General features: G+C 36.4%; 1 protein-coding gene across 1 annotated transcript in view; it reads right to left on the bottom strand.

Annotated features, from left to right (window-relative positions):
* Positions 1–17,995, bottom strand: part of galnt11 (UDP-N-acetyl-alpha-D-galactosamine:polypeptide N-acetylgalactosaminyltransferase 11 (GalNAc-T11)) — a 39,003-nt gene extending 21,008 nt beyond the window's left edge. The window contains exons 1-4 of the mRNA XM_022662695.2: positions 17,870–17,995; positions 5,946–6,243; positions 4,953–5,076; positions 2,735–2,901 (exon numbers count right to left, since the gene is read on the bottom strand). Of these exons, the coding sequence (XP_022518416.1) occupies positions 2,735–2,901; positions 4,953–5,076; positions 5,946–6,204 (550 nt within the window). The 5' untranslated portion in view covers positions 6,205–6,243; positions 17,870–17,995. The remainder of the gene's footprint in view (positions 1–2,734; positions 2,902–4,952; positions 5,077–5,945; positions 6,244–17,869) is intronic.
* Between the last annotated feature and the right edge of the window lie 2,979 nt (positions 17,996–20,974).

The following is a 20,974-nucleotide window of genomic DNA, read 5'->3' as shown; positions in this document are numbered from 1 at the left end:
CAACAAGACAATGACCCAAAACACACATCAAAAGTGGTAAAGGAATGGCTAAACCAGGCTAGAATTAAGGTTTTAGAATGGCCTTCCCAAAGTCCTGACTTAAACCCCATTGAGAACATGTGGACAGTGCTAAAGAAACGGGTTCATGCAAGAAAACCATCACATTTAGCTGAACTGCACCAATTCTGTCAAGAAGAGTGGTCAAACATTCGACCTGAAGCTTGCCAGGAGCTTGTGGATGGCTACCAAAAGCGCCTAGTTGCCGTGAAAATGGCCAAGGGACATGTAACCAAATACTAATGTTGCTGTATGTATATTTTTGACCCAGCAGATTTGGTGACATTTTCAGCAGACCCATAATAAATTTATGAAAGAACCAAATTTTATGACTGTTTTTTGTGACAAACATGTATGTGTTCCGATCACTCTATCACAGAAAAATAAGAGTTGTAGAACTTATTGAAAACTCAAGACAGCCATAACATTATGTTTTTTTACAAGTGTATGTAAACTTTTGACCACAACTGTATATATATATATATATATATATATATATTTTTTTTTTAACCAACCACACGAATGACTTTTTTCTTATTTCATATTGAATTACACTCAAAAAAATTGAGGAATGTTATTATATTTTTAAACAATTCTCATTTTATTGAGAAACTAAACTGTTAATTAAAAATAAAATCTAAAGGAGTAACACACTTTTCACTTTCGCATTTTAGCTGAAATGAAATTTTTTTCTTTATGCAACTTGGAGTTTAATAACTTTTTATATCAGGGTTTCTCATTCCTGGTCATTTTCCACATTTCTATAACAGCATTATTGGGGCAAAATATGCCCAGAATCAACAATTGTACAGAGTGCTGGGCAAATAGCACAAAATTACTTGATCTCAGAAAGCTGCGGGAGAACGGAGGGGGGGGGGGCTATTCAACAAAGGTAAGTACTTTTTAATCACGTTTTACTACAACAAAAGTCCATTTTACACTGCAGTTCTCCTTTAATGTCAATATACTGTCATTTTCGCAATTACAGTGAGTCCAAGAAGTATTTGATCCCTTGTTGATTTTCTTCGTTGGCCCACTAATAAAGACATGATCATTCTATACTTTTAATGGTAGATGTATTCTTACATGGAGAGACAGAATATTAAAAAGAAAATCCAGAAAATAAATCTAAGGAATATATATTAATTGATTTGTATTTCATGGAGTGAAATAAGTATTTGATCCCTTACTATTCATTAGCAGTTCTGGCTTTTACAGACCAGTTAGACACTCCCAATCAACTTGTTACCTGACCTGAAGCCACCTGTTCTCACTAATCACTTGTGTGAAAAACACCTGTCCACAGAATCAGACAGATCACACAGATTTCAAGTCTCCAACATGGGTAAAACCAAAGAGCTGTCACAGGACCTCAGAGTCAGAATTGTTGACCTTCACAAAGCTGGAATGGGCTACAAAAAGATTAGTAAGGTGTTGGATGTGAAAGTAACAACTATTGGTGCAATTATCAGAAAGTTTAAAGAGTATAACATGACAATCAACAGACCTCGGCCCGGTGCTCCAAAGAAGATTTCGCCTCGTGGGGTGGCAATGATGCTGAGAACGGTCAGAAATCGTCCTGCAACCACTCGGCAGGAGTTAGCAAATGAACTGAAGGCAGCTGGGACCACAGTTTGCAAGGAAACAATTGGCAACACTTTGCGCAACAATGGATTCACATCCTGCAGTGCCCGAAAGGTACCCCTGCTGAAGAGAGCACATGTGGAGGCGCGCCTCAAGTATGCCAATGATCATTTGAAAGATGAACCAAGTTATTGGGAGAAGGTTTTGTGGTCAGACGAGACCAAAATTGAACTTTTTGGCCTCAACTCCACCCGCCATGTGTGGAGGAAGAAAAATGCTGCCTATGACCCCAAGAACACTGTGCCCACCGTCAAGCATGGAGGTGGAAGCATAATGTTTTGGGGGTGTTTCTCTGCCAAGGGTACAGGGCTACTTCACCGCATCACTGGGAAGATGGATGGAGCCATGTACCGCACAATCCTGAGGGACAACCTCCTCCCCTCTGCCAGGGATCTGAAAATGGGCCGTGGTTGGGTCTTCCAACATGATAACGACCCTAAACATACAGCAAAGGATTGGCTCAAGAAAAATCACATTAAGGTCATGGAGTGGCCCAGCCAGTCGCCAGACCTCAATCCGATCGAAAATCTATGGAGGGAGCTGAAGGTCAGAGTTGCCAAGCGACAGCCCACCAACCTTCATGATTTAGAGAGGATCTGCAAAGAAGAGTGGGCCAAAATTCCCCCTGGTGTGTGTGCTAAACTTGTGGTTAACTACAACAAACGTCTCACCGCTGTGCTTGCAAACAAAGGCTTTGCCACTAAGTATTGAGTGTGTTTGGCAAGAGGGATCAAATACTTATTTTCCTCATTGAAATACAAATTAAGTAAAATATATTCTTTAAAACTATATTCTGGATTTTTGTCTTGATATTCTGTCTCTCCATGTTAGAATATATCTACCATTAAAAGTGCAGAAGGATAGTGTCTTTATTAGTGGGCAAACAAAGAAAATCAGCAAGGGATCAAATACTTCTTGGACTCACTGTATGTTCCACAGCAGAGGACCCTGCTTTGCTTCATGGATTGGGAGTAAGGCAGATGTGTTCGGATTACTTTTATAAAATGGAAAAAAAGAAACTAAAGGGTCTTACCTAGCTCACTGTGGTCATCCACCAGGATGATCTCGTGCAGGAGGTACCCTGGGGTACGATCCAGAACACTGTGAACAGTCCTCAGCAGGGCCGAGAACGCCTCGTTAAAGAAGCAGATCACTACGCTGGCTGTGGGCAGTGCCAGCGGATAGTTCTTATCTTTGCACCTAGAGGAGAAGGGGTTGAACAGGTTCATGCAGTCAAAATATCAGCATCGTAAATAAATGTGCAACTGGGTCTAGTTAGTATTTAAAAAATATATATATATAATAATAAATACATGGAGCAATCTGATCTCCATTCGCTTTTTTTTCTCTCACTACCAACTTGATTAGCATTTTTGGCTGTTGGCTGTAGCATTTTTTTTAACCCCTTAACCTTAAACAAACTCATCTGAGGGATGCATTTCCATCCCTCAGCCTCCTGACTGCAGAGCTTGAATATTAATCTCACTATAGCCACATAGAGATTCAGAGCAGTTAGTGGAAAATAAGCTCCGCGACTAATTAGCCGAATAAAATGCCCACAGCTACAGAGAGCTTAAAAAGGTACATAAATACACAAAAACTTTAATATCTGAGGAGTGCATCTGTCCACATGTACCTCATTAATATGCACCATAAGCTCATTAAAAGGCTAAAAATCAGGGCTTAAACTTAGCGCCTGACACAGCATGACCTTAGCTGTGCTTCAGCAACACTTACTGAACTGCATTACCCACAACTGATTCAAATAATCATAATAATGAGAAGCAAAAAGAGCTGCATGCATGTTCTAAAAAATGCACTAAATCCAATGTCTTTTACTCATTTTAATGCTCCACTATTGCTATGGCTGCCTCTGTAACTGGATACCTTGTCCAATCACGTGATTAGCTCAGCCCATCCTCTACATGCTCTCTGTGCAGCAGCTGCAGCAGCTCTTACCTTACCGCTTTCCTCTCTATCACTTCAGAGACAGCAGAAGCACTAAAAGTGGGATTTAAACCCTGACAATATGTTCAAATGTCTAATGAGCTGTTATACAGTGAGTACAGCTGTTGTCTTGTCTCTTATCTGGTGTGTTTAGTCATTTTTAGAGGTACAGTGAGACAAAGCATTTTCCCGCAGCACCCTATTAGCTTTATGCTCCCCTATAAATTCTAAACTATCTACTAGTGCATCTCAAAAAGTTAGAATGTCATTGAAAAGTTTTTATTCCAGAAATCCACTTCAAAATGTGAAATTCATATATTATATAGACGTATTACACACAGAGTGATCTATTGTAAGTGTTTATTTATTTTATTGTTGATGATTATGGCTTACAGACAATTAAAAAAACAAAAATCAGTGAAAATTAGAATATTATATAAGACCAATTGGTACTTTTGGCAGTGTGGGGAGTGTGCCAAATCCTGCTGGAAAATGAAATCCACATCTCCATAAAAGTAGCAAAGGAAAGCATGAAGTGCTGTAAGATTTTGTGGGAAAAAAAAAACTGCACTGACTTTAGACTTGATAATAAAACACAGTGGATCAACACCAGCAGATGACATGACTCTCCAAACCATCACTGATCATCAGTGAATTTTACATTTCATTTGCAAATCAAGGGAGCAGAGTCTGGAGGAAGAGAGGAAGAAAGTGCAGTGTTTTTCTTACAGCACTTCATGCTTCCCTCTGCTGACAACTTTTACAGAAATGCGGATTTCATTTTCCAGCAGGACTTGGCACACTGTCCACACTGCCAAAAGTACCAATTGGTCTTATATAAATATTCTAATTTTCTGAGATACAGATTTTTGGGTTTTTATTGTCTGTAAGCCACAATCATTAACAATAAAAATAGATCTGTGTGTAATACATCTATATAATACATGAGTTTCACATTTTGAACTGAATTACTGAAATATAGTAACTTTTCAATAATATTCAAATTTTCTGAGATGCACTAGTATGTTCTCCCTATAAGCCAAATACTACTATATACATTTCGACTAAGCAGCATTTTGAATTGAGTTTTTTATTCCACTGAAAAATGAAAATCTAATCTACAATTAGGTTTAAATCTCTGTCTGGGAAACTGACCGATCATACATGTTCCCCATAAGCCCTATATGTATACATCTCCCCTATAAGCTCTATATGCTGCCTTTGTTTGCACATTTTAAGAACTGAGGAACTGAGGTGGTTCTGGTCTAAGAAACACGTCCGAACACGCAGCCACACCCACTCACTTGTCGTTTCTGGTGTCGGGCAGGTCTCTGTGGTATCCGAGCCGGTTGCTGATAAGAACATTGAAGGCATGCCTGTGGTAGCCCATATCTCTCACCTCCTGATCCTTCTCATTAAAAATCATACCTGTAAAAGAGAAGGAAATGTCATATTTTAAACTACAGTCAAACAACCTGTTGGGCTAATGTTATACAGCTCTGGAAAAAAAAAGAGACCACCTAAAAATGATGAGTTTCTTTGATTTTATTAAATTGAAAACATAATATAATCAAGAGGAAGATGTATGATCACAAGCCATCAAACCACCAAACTGAACTGCTTGAATTTTTGCACCAGGAGTAAAGGCATAAAGTTATCCAAAAGCAGTGTGTAAGACTGGTGGAGGAGAACATGCCAAGATGCATGAAAACTGTGATTAAAAACCAGGGTTATTCCACCAAATATTGAACTTTACGTTGCATTATTTAAGGTCTAAAAGCATCTTTTTTTTGTTATTTCAGAAAAATGTTGTGCGTTGTTTAGAATAAAAGAACAATGTTCATTTTACTCAAACATAAACCTATAAATAGCAAAATCAGAGAAACTGATTCAGAAACTGAAGTGGTCTCTTAATTTTTTTTCCAGAGCTGTATATTTTTTTTAAACAACATATAATTTTTAGGATATTGCGTTAAAATACATTTTATGGAAATACAGAAAAATTCTATTTAATGTGCATTTTAAATGAGTATATTAAATAGAAAACGCACTTTAAATATTCTTTACATAATTTGAACATAGTTTTAATGCTCTTAAGTATACTAACTTTTCACAAGGGATGTTAGGAGAATTACAGATGGAAAATTAACAGATTTTAATCCCTAATATTTTAATGCAAGCAGATTTTTCTAGTGTAAAATCTTGGGATGCTTTGAGTACAATCAGAGGTACCCATACCACAGTTTAAGAACCATTGCCCTAAACAACATCAGTCTATTCTCCACACACACACTCACCCATCTCAGGAGAGAGGTCAGGTTTTCGGGGGTCGTTGGCTCCGTGGCCCCTGCGGCCGTGCTCGGCGCCCCTGTTGAGAATGCCCGGGCGGTGGGTGAAGCGAGGCTGGAAGCGGTGCTGCCCCCCCTGGACGGGCACATAGCTGAGGGACAGGCGGTTCTCCTGACTGAGGCTGAAGTAGAGGAAGAGCAGGATGGACCAGGTCACAGACGTGAAGAGACATCCATAGCAGAAGTAGCGCAGAGTGATACTGCCCATGGTAGAGCTAGCATTGTCGTCGGCCCATCCCCAAGCCCCCTACACAAAAAAACACAAACAATTCACAAGATAACGTGAGATTCTGTGTTATTACAAATGCCAATGTTCTATTTTCTGCGATATTAAACAATGCAGGGCCCCTGACATCCTCAACCCCGCCCCCACCCGTACGCTGTCTCACTGAATAAATCAAGAGCTGAATCAGCGCCGAGCTCAAATCAAAACCCGAGGAAAACAGCAAAACAACAGAAATCTGTCCTTTAATCAGGTATTTAAATGAATTCTTAACAGGCAAATAAGAGCGTTTTCTGTTTTTCTGGGATTAAAAGAGTGAATTCAGCCGTAACTGGAAATATCTGCGCTGAAAAACTGTGCTGGACTAAGGTGCACAGCTTTCCACACGTGCTCACGTTTACAAGCACGTGCCCAACCATGTGGCCATGCGGTTACCTCGTGTTTACTCCTGCCCCCCCCTCTCTCTCACACTTCTCAGGCAGCAGCAGCCTGTCACTCACACAGACACAGAGACAGCGCTGTGTATCTACTTCTTGCGTCAAGAATCAAAACATACTGCAACCCTGACATGTTTGATTTATTTGCCTTAAGTGAAATCACACGTCCAGCAATGTGACTATTGTGCATGCACACATTGCAATGACAAGCCCTAGTGTACGTTGTGGGGTATTATCTAGTGAAGGTGGTTTGACACTGGCCAGCATGTCTACGACAAAGGTTATGGCCATATATATTTGTATGATATATCAATATCAGTCCAAGTCAAAAGCTTGGACACACCTTTAATTCAGTGTTTTTCTTCTGGGTTTTTTTTCTACATTGTAGATTAATATTAAAGACATGAAAACAATTAAGGGACTCATACGGAATTACGTAGTAACCAATAATACAAAAAAAAATGTTAGTCCTGCACATTAATCCCCTGATCTAAACCTGTTGAACTGAGATGGTGATTTGAGGTGATTTGGGATGAGCTGGAGCTTCAACTATTGTTCAGCACCACCTCCTTCTTTCAAGACGCTGAGAAAACTATTCCAGGTGACTCTCCCTCATGAAGAGACTGAGATTAAAATACCAAGAGTGTGCAGATCTGTCCTCAAAGAGAAATGTGATACTTATTTAGAAGAATCTATACAATAAAACAGATTCTGGTTTGTTTAACATTTTTTGTTTACAGAATAATTCTGCATGCGTTCCTGTTTAGCTTTAATATAGTCTTCAATATTAAATTAAAAATGTAAAAAATCATATAGTGAATACATAGTGTCCAAACTTTTGACTGGTACTGTATAACAAATATTTATTTTATTTGAACAATTCTCCAAAACAGTGTAACATGCTAACTTTGGGCTAATCATTAGCCCTATGGACAGAGTTCAACACTCACTTATGAGCTTTCTCCTTATTTAAGATCTAATTACACATTTTCAGAATCTTTATAGGAAAACAAAATCAAGGTCACACACACAGAGCAAGTCAAGGTTCCCTGAATCTGAGCTTAGCTTTACTAAATCCGGTCTCCAGGAAGGGAACTGGGTGGAGATACAGACAGTAAACCAGGGGAAGAGGCTTAAGCTGGCTTATGACTCCGGAGCTCTTCAGTATGATGTGACCTGCGGTTTTGGTCAGAAACAACATGAAAGCCCTACTTCAGTTCCTCTGACACAAAAAGAGAGCAAGTGTATTTGGCATGAAGCTAGATAAACAAAACAGTAATTAAAAAAAAAATTATTTTAAAGCTAAACGAGCACTGGATGTTAATCTACACAGATTTCTCTTCTGAAAATGGTGTATTTTGGGGAGTAAAGCGCCTGACAGCGCTTGTTTTAACACGGAAAACGTGCATACTACAGTCCAATATACTCACATCTGAACTGCGAAAGAGAGTTAGCAGCTGGTTATACCCTAGTGAAAAAATATATACTTTATTGCACTTAAAACATATTGAGAAATTATGCTTTAAAAATGATGCTTTTAAGTAAACTTTGATCATACTTTTTAAAAAGTACAATATAGTGTATTTAAAAATATATAAACTACTATAAAGTACACTTTTAGGTTAATTAGTGTAATTCAATATACTTTTTAAATACTTATTTCCAAATATATTTTTGTACATTTTTAGCAAAATGTCTTAAAAACAACGGTTACAGTAGTGTTTTACTTAAAGTGCAATGTATCATGTAACTTTTTAGAAAGTAAATTAAATTACTTTTACTAATTTAAAAAAAAAAAAAGTAAATTTGTAACACACAAAAAATTGTAGTACAGTATATTAAAATATATTTTTATACCCAACAAAGTATACTAGAAGTGTTCTACTTACAAAAACTGGAAGAAGAAGCATATTTGTACTCTAATGTAAATATATTTAACATCAATTATTAGTACATTTCTAATATACCTGGTGTATAATAAATAGTGATACAGTTGTAATACTCATTAAATGTATTATAATAATTTTACTGTAAGCATATTTAAAATATGGGGTTACATATATGTAGTATTTATAAGTAGTAAGTTTAAATGTTACTTAGTAAATTGAAAATAAGTACACTTAGCACTATTTAAGTAAGACTTTTGTACTATTTTTTATACTGTAATTAAAGTATAATAATAAGTACAAAAAATGTTGTTCCATTTTAGCACTCTTTAAATATACTGATTAATAATAATGTGGCTACAAGACTACACTTTAGTGCACTTTAGCATAATAATGATTAGTATACTTTAATCTACTTTTTTTTCCACCAGGGTAGGCCGATAATACTCACCTATGAGCAGTGAAAGAGCTCGGGCCTCGGGCTAAACTGAAACTCCTTTATAACGATGTTCTTTAGCTGAGTAGCTTTTTTTTTTTTACTGCTTCTTACTTTAACCTGACTGGTAAAATCCATTTATTCCATGTTGTGGGAAATGATCCAGGAAGCATGGGGTGAAATTGAAAGAATAAAGTGGGCGAAATTTGACGTATACACTCATTCTTTCAATTAAAATGTTCTTTTTAATTTGCTATATTTGCAAATCTCATGTGTTTCCACTGAAAAATAGTTTAAGTTAAATGTCCACAGCACTGCTGCTGGATTTTTACCTGCTGGGCCGTCCTGACCTCCGGTTTAAATTATAAGACTTGCTCAGAGACCTGCGAAATGTGGTGATTTTATGAATGGCGAATGGTACAAAGGGGCTTTGTTAAAACTGGGCAAAGAGACCAGCCCAGCACAAGCACTACAACCACACCAGTGTAGCGCTAATCAGGATTAGACAAACACTGACAAAGAACGGCCCTACCCTCAACCCTCCAGAGGAGGTAATACTAGACTACATGTTTTAAGTATAAAGGAAACGGAACACAAAGACTTGGATGTGAAAACCATCCAATAATAATGCAAAACATTGTGTAAGGGCATAGTGTTACGGTAATAGGTAATTTATTTATTTTTGTCACATATTAAAAGCAAATTATCAGACTTCAATGATTTATAATGTACATTACATTTCTAAAAGTATACAAACACACTTTTAAATCAGATCACTTTTTATACAGTATGTGGTCCTAAATCGGATATGTATCCAATCCATGTACATGCTTCATGAATTTGAACAGTCAAATCTGAATTCATGCATCTTTTTTACGCATTAGCATTAGCATTAACGCTACATGCTTTTCTCTCGTAACCACAACACATTTCTTGGTGCAGCTGTGCAGCTATAGCTGCAAAAAAACAGCAAAAGCAAACCACCTGGCCTTTTTTCACCTCCTCGACCTGAACATGAACTTCAGACCAGCTGTTTACTGTTTCTCCACTCCAGCAAAAAAATGCTCCACATATGAGCTGCTAACAAACTCATCCATTTCCCTTTATAAAGCTACGAGTCACCTCTCTTTCAAATATGAGTTTTTTTGTTGTTGGTGAAGAAGGTATCAATGTGCAGCATGTGAGGCAGCGTTTCAGGAACAGATTCTTACATTTGTGAAAACCTATAGGCTTTATTAACTATAAATAACTTCGTTACAACATAAGCAACACAAGTGCTTCAGCCAGAATAAGGAAAATATTGTATATGTAACGCAGTGAATCAGCTTGAGGTGGTGGAAGAGATTAGATGTATTACCGCTGCTAGTCGGCAGCGGTAAAAACGCCTGTCCGTGTCAGATTTAGAAAATTATACATATCCATATACAAAAAAAAAATTATATCACCATTATTGAAACATTTCTTACCGCAATAAATACCAATATTAAATTATTGTCCAGGCCTAATCTAGAGTCAAACAACAACTGAGCAAGACAAGGGATCAAGGTAGTGCTGGGCGATATGGGAAAAATCATATCACGATATGGACCTTTTTTATATCATGATCAAAATATATAGCATGATATTACTATTTACTATATTACTATATTATTATTTAAGTACGTTTTCAGTTATTCTTCGAAAAATATGACAAAAATAATATCATTAATTACTTTTTTCCAACTTTATTTCAAAGTAACATTAAACCCAACTCTGCTACATTGAACCTAGAATTAGCATTTAGGCCAATTGTAATCTTATATAGAATATAGACAACATAGATGCACCACTGACTGATTTGTTAAACACACGGACGTGCCGCAATGCACAACACAACTTTTACATCAGCAATAAACAGAATACACAATAAAATAACATTTATTTTCCCTTAATATAACTGTTTGACCACCCGTAAAAGGCTCCCAAAGAACAAAGGGATCCCAAAGAACCAGTTGGATGCTTGAAAGGTTTTTGCCTGTTTACTGGCTTCTATGTGTAAAAGATTTTAAATATAACCAAACCATAACTTGAAGAACCATTGGATTCTTAAATGGATTCTTTACATTGAGAAAAAAAACATTCTGTAGATGGTTCTTTCTAAACTGTTTAGAATAAAGACCAGTATTTAAGTCCAGTTCAGTTACTACCGCTGATTACTATTCAGCCAGGCTCTATCTTCTTAAAAATGGAAGACATGGCAACACACACTGCAGTCAAACGTAACCAAACAGCTAAACTTCGAATTAATTTAATCAGATTTAAGCTTAAAGGCTGTTAAAATAAAACTGCACACCAGGACTAGCTTTAACAGCGAGTTCTGGAAACCAGCCGACAGCTTATCAAATAAAACTGGATCAACATGACCATCACTAACCTGGAGCATGATAAAAAAAAAAAAAAACACATCAAACCTGACTGAATGGACTCTTACCACTGAACCAGGGCCAAGTCCCTCAGTCTCACTGAACTCTGCTCTGTGCTCAGTGTTCTAAGCTAATATCAGACTGAGTAACAGAGTTTAATACTAAACCCTGATAAACTATAAACTTATTCAGCGCTTCTTCTGAAACCAGGGGTATTAAAAGGGTGTTTCTCTTGCTTTACTGGAGAACAGCTTCTGCTCTTCTGGGAAGGATATTTCTAACCTCGCTAATTCAGCTACCTGAGAGCATTAGCGAGGTCAGAAAGGCATCAGATGATGTGGGATGATAAGCTAAGGCACTTCAACTCACAACTCTTCTGAAAAGTACTGAATGGATCTCCAACACTTGGGATTTAGATGAGGTGACTTTATGGTGTTTTCACTAGAAATGTGACGATATGATGCGTTATCATGATACTGGTCTTACAATTCAATACGCTGCAATATTTTGCAATACAGTAAGCAAAAAGATATAGAATGATGGATTAAATTAGAGCAGGAGAATATGATCCAAAATTTATTTCACAATATATTTCTTTATTCCAGTCGATACGATATAATTCTGGTATCCATATGAATAGAAAAAAAATCGTCTGTGGTGTATGTCTCACAGAGCTGGGCAAAAAGGTTAATAAAAATGTTATATCACAAGCCCTATCCGGATAGGATTAGTTTCTCAGGGGGTTCTGGGGTAATTTTCTCTTTTACAGGGGTCCTCTCTGATTTTATTCCTGTCCGGAACGACCATGTATATGTTTTTCTCAGACGTCCTCTGAGAAAATTACAGGCTGAATTATCTACTGTTTTTCACTGAACTCTGTGGTCCTCCAGTAATTTTAGTCCTGTCCAGACCCACATCTCTGAGTTTCATCTGCTCATGTTTAATAAAATAGCTATTTGTCCACTGCCGCGCACCGTAATTACACTTTGGGTGCGTTTCCATGGCGATCCACGTATAAACACAACAGCGAGTGGAAACGGAGGAGCTACTGAATGCGATGTCCTGTGACTGAGAAAAGCTTAAAAACAAAAAAAACCTCACTGGTCCTCCTGTTTTTTCAATTGCAGTTCGGATGCTAGAGTTTTATCACGGAGAAGAAGAGTGAAATATTTTTCACAGACATCCCCCTGAGAAAGTATTCCTGTCCAAATAGGGCTAAAAACATTTTTCCATGCAGAGAAAAATGCATCTGTAGTAGGGATGCAAATGATTAATCGACTTTAGATTAATTGTCGATCAAGAGGTTGCTCGAATAAAATGTATTACTCGCGATTAATCGCTAGAGGGCGCTACTGTAGTAACTTGAACAGAGCGTGAGAACGAGAGGTGAACACGACTCGCGAGAGACCAGGGTTGAAAACAAAATGAAGCGGGCGAAAATAAGTGCGGTGTGGGACCATTTCAACATTGTTAATTTAGGCAAAGAAGTCAAATGTTCTCTGTGTAATGCGGTATTGAAATACAACAGTTCCACTAGCTCACTCAGTTATCATTTGAACGCCGTCACAGTTTCACTGAGAGCGCGAGCGTGTGATGAGAGAAGGGCGGAGGACATTACAGAGAGGATATGCAGCATGATCAAGAGAGATTTGATGCCAATCAAGACAGTTGACGGTACAGGGTTTCAGGATCTCTTTGCATTGAGGATTGTTGAGGATTTCCTAATTAATAGCCTAGATGCAGTTTCTTCATAATCTATAGGCTCAATAATAATCTGTTTGGCTCTCTATTTAATTTCTTCTATTCTTTTTTTTTTTTTTAATATGTCTAATGGTACAAAAACGCAAAAACTGAGCCAGTCCTTAATTTATTTCTCTTTTTAAATTAAAGAATGTATTTTCTTATACCATAAAAAGTCTGCTTTCTTTTCCTAATGCATAATTAATTGAGGAATATATAATATAATATAATACAATATAATTATCATAATATAATATATACTTTTTGAGCTCAGTGTTTTAACTATTTAGCTGGTATTTTTAAAGGCCCTATTGAAACACTAAAATTCAGGTAAAAACGCCGCTTATCAATTAATCGAAAGTCGATCGATAAGATCAATCAACTAATGATTAACGAATTAATCGATAATTTGCATCCCTAATCTGTAGTGTTAAATTCTTACTCTCTAATGCAAAGTATAGTGAGTTTTATTCAGTTTTTGATGCACATCATCCAATTAAACAGGATTTTTAATACTCTCTTTAATGAAATTGAGTTAGAGCTGAGTTAAGAGTTAATTAATCACTAACAGTGATATCCTCGATAAGAATATTAAAGCCTACTCTCTTTACGATAAGAAAACTTATCACAATACAAAAAATATTAATAAATTGCCAAGCTCTAGTTTAAATTAAAACCTTATCTTATTTATCAAATCTGAATAAAAGAAAAGGTTTATGTCTCTAAACAAAAGCACAAGACTGCAAACTTGTGGGCGGATTTTTGGACAAAACACTAAATGAATCACTTCAGACACCAATCTATAAACTAATAATTACAAAAAAATTATAATTTGTTTTATATAGTCAATACATTACTGCACAACATAATACTGCAATATTTCAATGTAATCAACATTTTCTTACACCCCTAGCTTTCATGCCTACATAGTTTGTTCTGGACCATCTGGGTCAGTGTAATTCATTTATTATAAATTAAATTTTCTGACAGTTTGAGGCCAAATGCAAAAATGGATTTTTTTTTTTTAATGTAGTGCAGTGTACAAGAAATAAACGTATCCATTTTTTAAATGTTAGGTTTTTTTCCATTTCTGCCCCTCACAACTGTAATTTCAGAAAAAAAAAAGATTTTTCATTTTTTGCATTTTGCAAGCTGAATTATACCATCATATTTGTGTTACAACATTTGAAAATTGACAAATTTAGAAATTCGTGAGAAGATTCAACTTTTCATTTCTTGAAATTCTGTTTTTGCGAAAAGCTGAAATGAAGAAAAAAACTCTATAACTGAAAAAAAATAGATGAAAACCCATTTCTTCTTCATTTCGATGTTAGCTTACGGTCAGAAAATTTAACTGCTAAACATTACAGTCCTATCTGACTTGTCAGTTTCGTCTAAACTAAAATAGCAGAGTTAAAACATGCAGGATCAGTGTTCTTTGGATGGTTTCGGACTTTGAGACTAATTAAAGAAGGATCGGTCACTTATTAAACAATGGAAGTAGAAAAAGAACTGGTTTTCGGGTAAAATGACTCCTTTTTATATGCATAAGCATCATGCAGCAGTATTTGTAGAACAGATTACTCTGGTGATTTCTGTATCTACTGTAACTGTAGATTAATGTTTTTTTTATGAACAGAAATAAAAGGAAGCCGAAAGAGAGAGAAAAGGTGTACTGACAACAAGCTCATCAAATGCCATTCCACAAACTAACTCCACCCGCATAAATAAATGATGATTACAGGATGTAGTAAAGTCCTTTAGTGCGCTTAGTCACTGAACTGCAGTGTGAAACCGAAACTAACCGCAAACAAATGCATACAACGTACAAACACATCATCCTCGGTTCAGACACCTTCAGAACGTCAAATTTCACTGGCAATACTTTCCTACCAACATTATTTAAGCTGTGTGTGTACTGGGTGCACATTAAAGTTCCTCAACCTCAATCTCTGGACAGTTCTACTCAGAGATCTCTAGTTCTAGAGCCAGAAATAAAAAGGAAAGTCATCACAGAGCATCTGGTCTTCAGTCCTGGTTTAAAACAGCAGGTATAGTGTGTATCTGCCCTGCATCTCAACCTCACTCCACAATAACCCTCACTGAGTCTGAACAGCAACATGAGAGCCGATCCGAAACTCGATATTTCATCAACAATTAAAGACGCCGGAGGATTTGATCTGGGGTTTCTGCCAGAGCAAACCTATACTCTAGTAAAAGTGTGGTGTGGTTGCATCAGAGAAATAATGACTGCGGTGAAAGTAAAGGTAGAAGCAGTGAACGCTGTAGAACAACATCAGGAGCAGCTCAAAAAACGACTTATTTATAGGATTAAACATCTGCAGAAAAACATCTTTGAACATTTAACACATGTACACCTAATGAAGTCTCTTAGACTCTGCAACTCGCTTTTCTATTTGAAAATGAAATAAAACCTGTAAAAAAAAGTGAGCTACATAATGTGACCAATCAAAATACAGATGCTGTCAACAACATGATATGAAAATAAATGCATTAGCATCTGAAGTGTAAAAAAATATAGTTTTTACTTTTTAATTTAAAAATAGTTTTACATTAAAAAATACGTAAAAAAACAGTATCTGTTGAAAAGTGCCAAAAACACTTTCAAAAAACAGTATCTGTTGAAAAGTGCCAACAACCAATTAGCAACACCTTAGCAACTACCACAGATATGATAGAAACCACCTAGCAACAGCAATATTATTTTAGGGGCATATCACCAACTAGTTAGCTAGAAAACCAAGCTGAATACTCCACTCACTCTGTGACCAATCATAGAACAAGTACAGATGCTGTCAACAACATGATATGAAAATAAATGCATTAGCATCTTAAGTGTAAAAAAAATGTTTTAACTTTTTAATTAAAGAATAGTTTTACATAAAAAAAATACATAAAAAAACAGTATCTGTTGAAAAGTGCCAAAACCCCTCATTTCCTATGTATTTATATTGCTCTGAGTTTATTTTATCCATCATAGGAAAATATGATAGCAACCACCTAGCTACCACTTGGATTTTGTTAGCAACCACCTCAGAAATTATAGCAACTGCCAAGCAACCACTTAGCAACACCATAGCAATCACTTGAATTACATTAGCAACCATCTCAGAAATTATAGTTGCTGGGCAGCTGCTAATTAGCAAAACACCTTTTACCTAAGACATGATAACACCTTAGCAACCACTGGTAATACCTTAGCAAATGCCTAGCAACACCTTATCAACGACCACCGATATGATAGCAACCACTTAGCAACACCTTAGCAACTACTTAAGATATGATGGCAACACCTTAACAACCACCTGTAATTACTTAGCGACTGCCTAGCAACACCTTTTCAACGGCCACAAATATGATAGAAACCACTTGGATTACGTTAGCAAGTTAGCAACCACCTCAGAAATTGTATTCACTGTCTAGCAAACCAAATAACAACACCATAGCAACTACCTAAGATATGATGGCAACACCTTAGCAACCAACTTTAATACCTTTATCAACGACCACAGATATGATAGCAAGCACTTGGATTACGTTAGCAACCAGATCACAAATTATAGTCACTGTCTAGCAACCAATTAGCAACTACCCAAGATATGATTGAAACTTTGCATCTTCCTAGCAACACTTCATCAACGACCACAGAAATTATACCAACTGCTGAGCGACCAATTAGCAACACCTTAGCAACCACTTGAAATACGTTAGCAACCACCTTAGAAATTTTAGGAAATGCCTAGCAACCAATTAGCAACACCTTAGCAACTACTACAGATATGATAGCAACCACCTAGCAACAGCAATATTATTTCAGGGGCATATTACCAACTAGTTAGCTAGAAAACCAAACTGAATACTCCAGTCCAATGACAAGAGATATGATAGCAACCACCTAGCAACCACTTGGATTACGTTAGCAACCACTTCAGAAATTATAGCAACGCCTATCATATCGCCCACTTGTTAGCTAGAGAAGCAAGCTAAATTCTTCAGTCCACCTTAAAACGCCAGCAGATTTAAGGTGGAATGGAAGAATTCGGGGACATTTTCGTATCTTATAGTTGTCCTACTACTGAGGTTAGTTTATTTAGCTACCTAACTAGATTATTAGACAATAACAAACCAGCTAGATAGCTACATAAATATTTAGATAAATTTATTTTTTACTGGAAACAATAAATGTTAGCCTAGATAACCTAGCTTAACGTTATCTTGCTGTGATTTAACACAAAGTCTGGAGTAAGTTAACTAAAAATAAACATCCAAGCAAAACTAGCTAAGCTAAACCAGCTAATTAGCTATAAATTAGAAGCTTAACTGGAATTTTTAGCCCTGTTTTAGCCCTGACACACTGTTAACAACCACCCCTGAGGATCTGAATATCAGTAAACTATAATTATAGCTAGAAGTGTGTAATCCAGGTCCGAAAAGTATTGATCCACTCCGGGATTTCCAGATTTCTTTCCAACTGCCTAAACGGCGCTTGGCTGCAGCAGAGCCACTCATGCAGTTGGAACGAAATCCTGGATCGGATCTTAACTCTCCAGATCCGGAGTGCTCATTTATAATTAAAACTGGCTGCAGACCCTCTAAACCAGTAGCTATCAATCAGAAAGGAGCTCCAGCTAAGCTAAGCTAACTCGCCAAGTCTCTAAACAGCTGAATATATTCCTTTAACTATGAGAAACTCAGCCATCCCCCCCCACACTCCCCCCAAGCACTGACCTGCTGCTGCCCGCTTCAGAGAGCCCTGGACTCGGCCCTGGACATGCCGGATCTCCGCTGTAGTGGGTAAAGCAGCGCTGGTGGAGGATCTGCTGCTTTTCTCTAATCCACCAGCAGGAATCACCACCGCGTGATCTCACTCCCAACATCTCAGTACTGCCAACACTGCCCTCTACTGATCCCAGTTCAGTTCAGGAGAAAAAAATAATAATATCATTGAAAAATTAACGTTCTTTTATTTCAGTAATTCAGTTCAAAATGTAAACCTCGCATATTATATAGATGTATTACACACAATAGAGTGATCTATTTTAAAAGTTTATTTATTTTTATTGTTGATGATTCTGGCTTACAGTCTATGAAAACCTAAAAATCTATATCTCAGAAAATTACAATATTATATAAGACCAGTTGGTAATGTGGGCAGTGTGCCAAATCCTGCTGGAAAATGAAATCCGCATCTCCATAAAAGTTGTCAGCAGAGGGAGGCATGAAGTGCTGTAAGATTTCCTGGGAAAACTCTGCACTGACTTTTTTGGACTTTATAATAAAACACAGTGGACTTTCCAAACCATCACTGATCATCAGTAAATTTTGCATTTCATTTATAAATCAAGGGAGCAGAGTCTGGAGGAAGAGTGGAGAGACACACAGTCCAAACTGCTTGAGGTCTAGTGTGAATTTTCCACCAATCAGTGATGGTTCTAAACTTTTAAAACATTAATGTTGTTTTTTCTTTGCATTATTGGAGGTCTGAAAGCTGTGCATTCGTTTCGTTATTTTGACCATTTCTCATTTTCTGCAAAAAAATGCTCTAAATGACTATTTTTTGGGGGGGAAATTGGTTCATTTACTCAACAATATACATATAATTAGTAAAATAAAAGACGGTGATCATTTTGAAGTGGTCTCTTAATTTTTACTAAAGCTGAATTGTTAGAGCCATTTCCTTGTTTTAGTTAAAGTTGTATTTTGTAGATGTGGATTTAATTCTTAGTTAATATTTAACAGAAATTTTAGTTCTATATCTAGCATGTGAATATTTGTAGATTTTGTAATTGCTTTAATGTGATGCTGTAATCTGATTGGTTCATAACTCCACTATATAAGCGTAATGACGCATAGAAGACTCCAGAAGCCTCGAGCCAGGAGCATCACAGTTTTTTGACCGTCATGTATCTGGAACAGGAACAGGAATGTAACAGGAGCTTAACTTTTTTTACGTCTTTTGTTTTGTGTTTTGATAAGTTCATAGTAAAGATAAAACAACCAAGAAAAGTTTTGGATTCAAGACCTCTTATTTTTAATGCATATCGCGTGTAAAGGAAACTTCGCTAGTGAGCAGCATGATGCACTCACATGAATATTGCCAAATGTATTTGCACACAATAGGGTTTAATATGAAGTTAGCCCACATTTTGCAGCTATAACAGCTTCAGCTCTTCTGGGAAGGCTTTACACAAGGTTTAGGAGTGTGTTTATGGAAATTGTTGACCATTTTTCATTTTTTGTGAGGTCAGAAACTGATGTTGTACAAGAAGGTCTGGCTCACAGTTTTCACTCTAATTCATCCTAATAGTCTTCTATCAGGTTGAGGTCAGGACTCTGTGCAGGCCAATTCAGTTCTTATACACCTTACCTTGCTCATCCACGGCTTAATGGACCTTGCTTTGTGCACTGGTGTGCAGTCATGTAAGAAAAGGGAGGGGATGTCCTTAAAACTGTTCCTACAAAGTTTTGGGAAATGAAATTGTCCAAAATCTTTTGGAATGCTGAAACATTAAGAGTTCCTTTTACTGGAACTTAAGCTGGAGTTACAGTAAACAATTTTTAAGCTGATTTTAACCCTGAATTCTAGTAGCGGAGAGTCTGTGTTAATTGGCTCTAGTGTGCAGACTCTGGAGCAGTCAGAGCTGACAGCCAGAGTAAAAGTTGTGTAGTGTATGATGAGCTGAAACTTGATTTTTAATCTTAAAATCACATCCAACTTCAGTCACAGAAAATCAAACTTTACAGTACTTTACAATAGGGGTGGGCGATATGTGCCTAAATTTTATTTACAATATTTCATGGTATTTTCGCGATATGGATACTCTTAGCTAAATGACAAACCATTGAATAAAATAAAATATTTAAAGAATACACTACTGCAACAAAATGAAAATTACATTTTACGACTGCATATGATACATGGCACACCCCTAATAACTGAGATATTAAAAAAAACAAGAATTTTATCAGATTTGTAACAGAAGTAAATGATCCAGAATGTCATGATACTAATAATAATTCACTCCAAATATCTCCATATATCCAGGATTAAAGTAAAATAAATGATACTGGACAGATATAATCTGTGTCTAGTAAATATATAATGGACAACGAGAAGAGTATGATTTTAAATTTTGCTAAAAACATTAAAAAGTAGTACCCTGATGTGATAATTAAGGGTGGGTTATATGGCACCATATTTCAGGGTCTAATATCGTTCTCGATATTCAAAAATTTTGGCGATATTATTGCTTATGATATGATATGGCACACCCCTACATTACAGTCACAGTTAATGCTTCACCAACTCTGCTGCATATATTAGGACAAAAGTGACACTATAAAACTTTTTGACAATCACTACAATTTGGTACCAGATTATTTTAGAATTAACTAATGATTGCAGAAGAGTTGAGACCAGCTTTGTCCTTTACTGGTATAAAAACATATTATCAATACTGATGTCTATTGGTGCCAGTCCAATTTAGGACCAACCCTGCCCTCTACTGGTATAAAACACACAGTTCACTGCAAAACTATATATTTTGGCAAGTGAAATCCTCTTAAATGTTGTCTAAATATCTAAATTCTACTATTTCTCTTTTTTTATGATAATAATTAATAAAAAGTCTAATTTTCTTGCTCTTGTTGCAAGTGATGTAATCTACTAAAAGTGTCTTATTTTACTGAGATAAGAAACTATTATAGTTTTTTTGTCAAGAAGTAATGCATAAAACAAGCAACAATTACTGCCAATGGAATTAAGCAACTTTCAGTAGATTAAATTACTTGGAACAATGGGAAATTGTTAAAAATAAAATATTTTAATATTTC

This window comes from Astyanax mexicanus, chromosome 6 (assembly GCF_023375975.1).
Source record: "Astyanax mexicanus isolate ESR-SI-001 chromosome 6, AstMex3_surface, whole genome shotgun sequence".
Classification (NCBI taxonomy): Eukaryota; Metazoa; Chordata; class Actinopteri; order Characiformes; family Acestrorhamphidae; genus Astyanax; species Astyanax mexicanus.
Note: the sequence above shows the minus strand (reverse complement) of the source record. Positions and strands in the feature narration are given on the sequence as shown.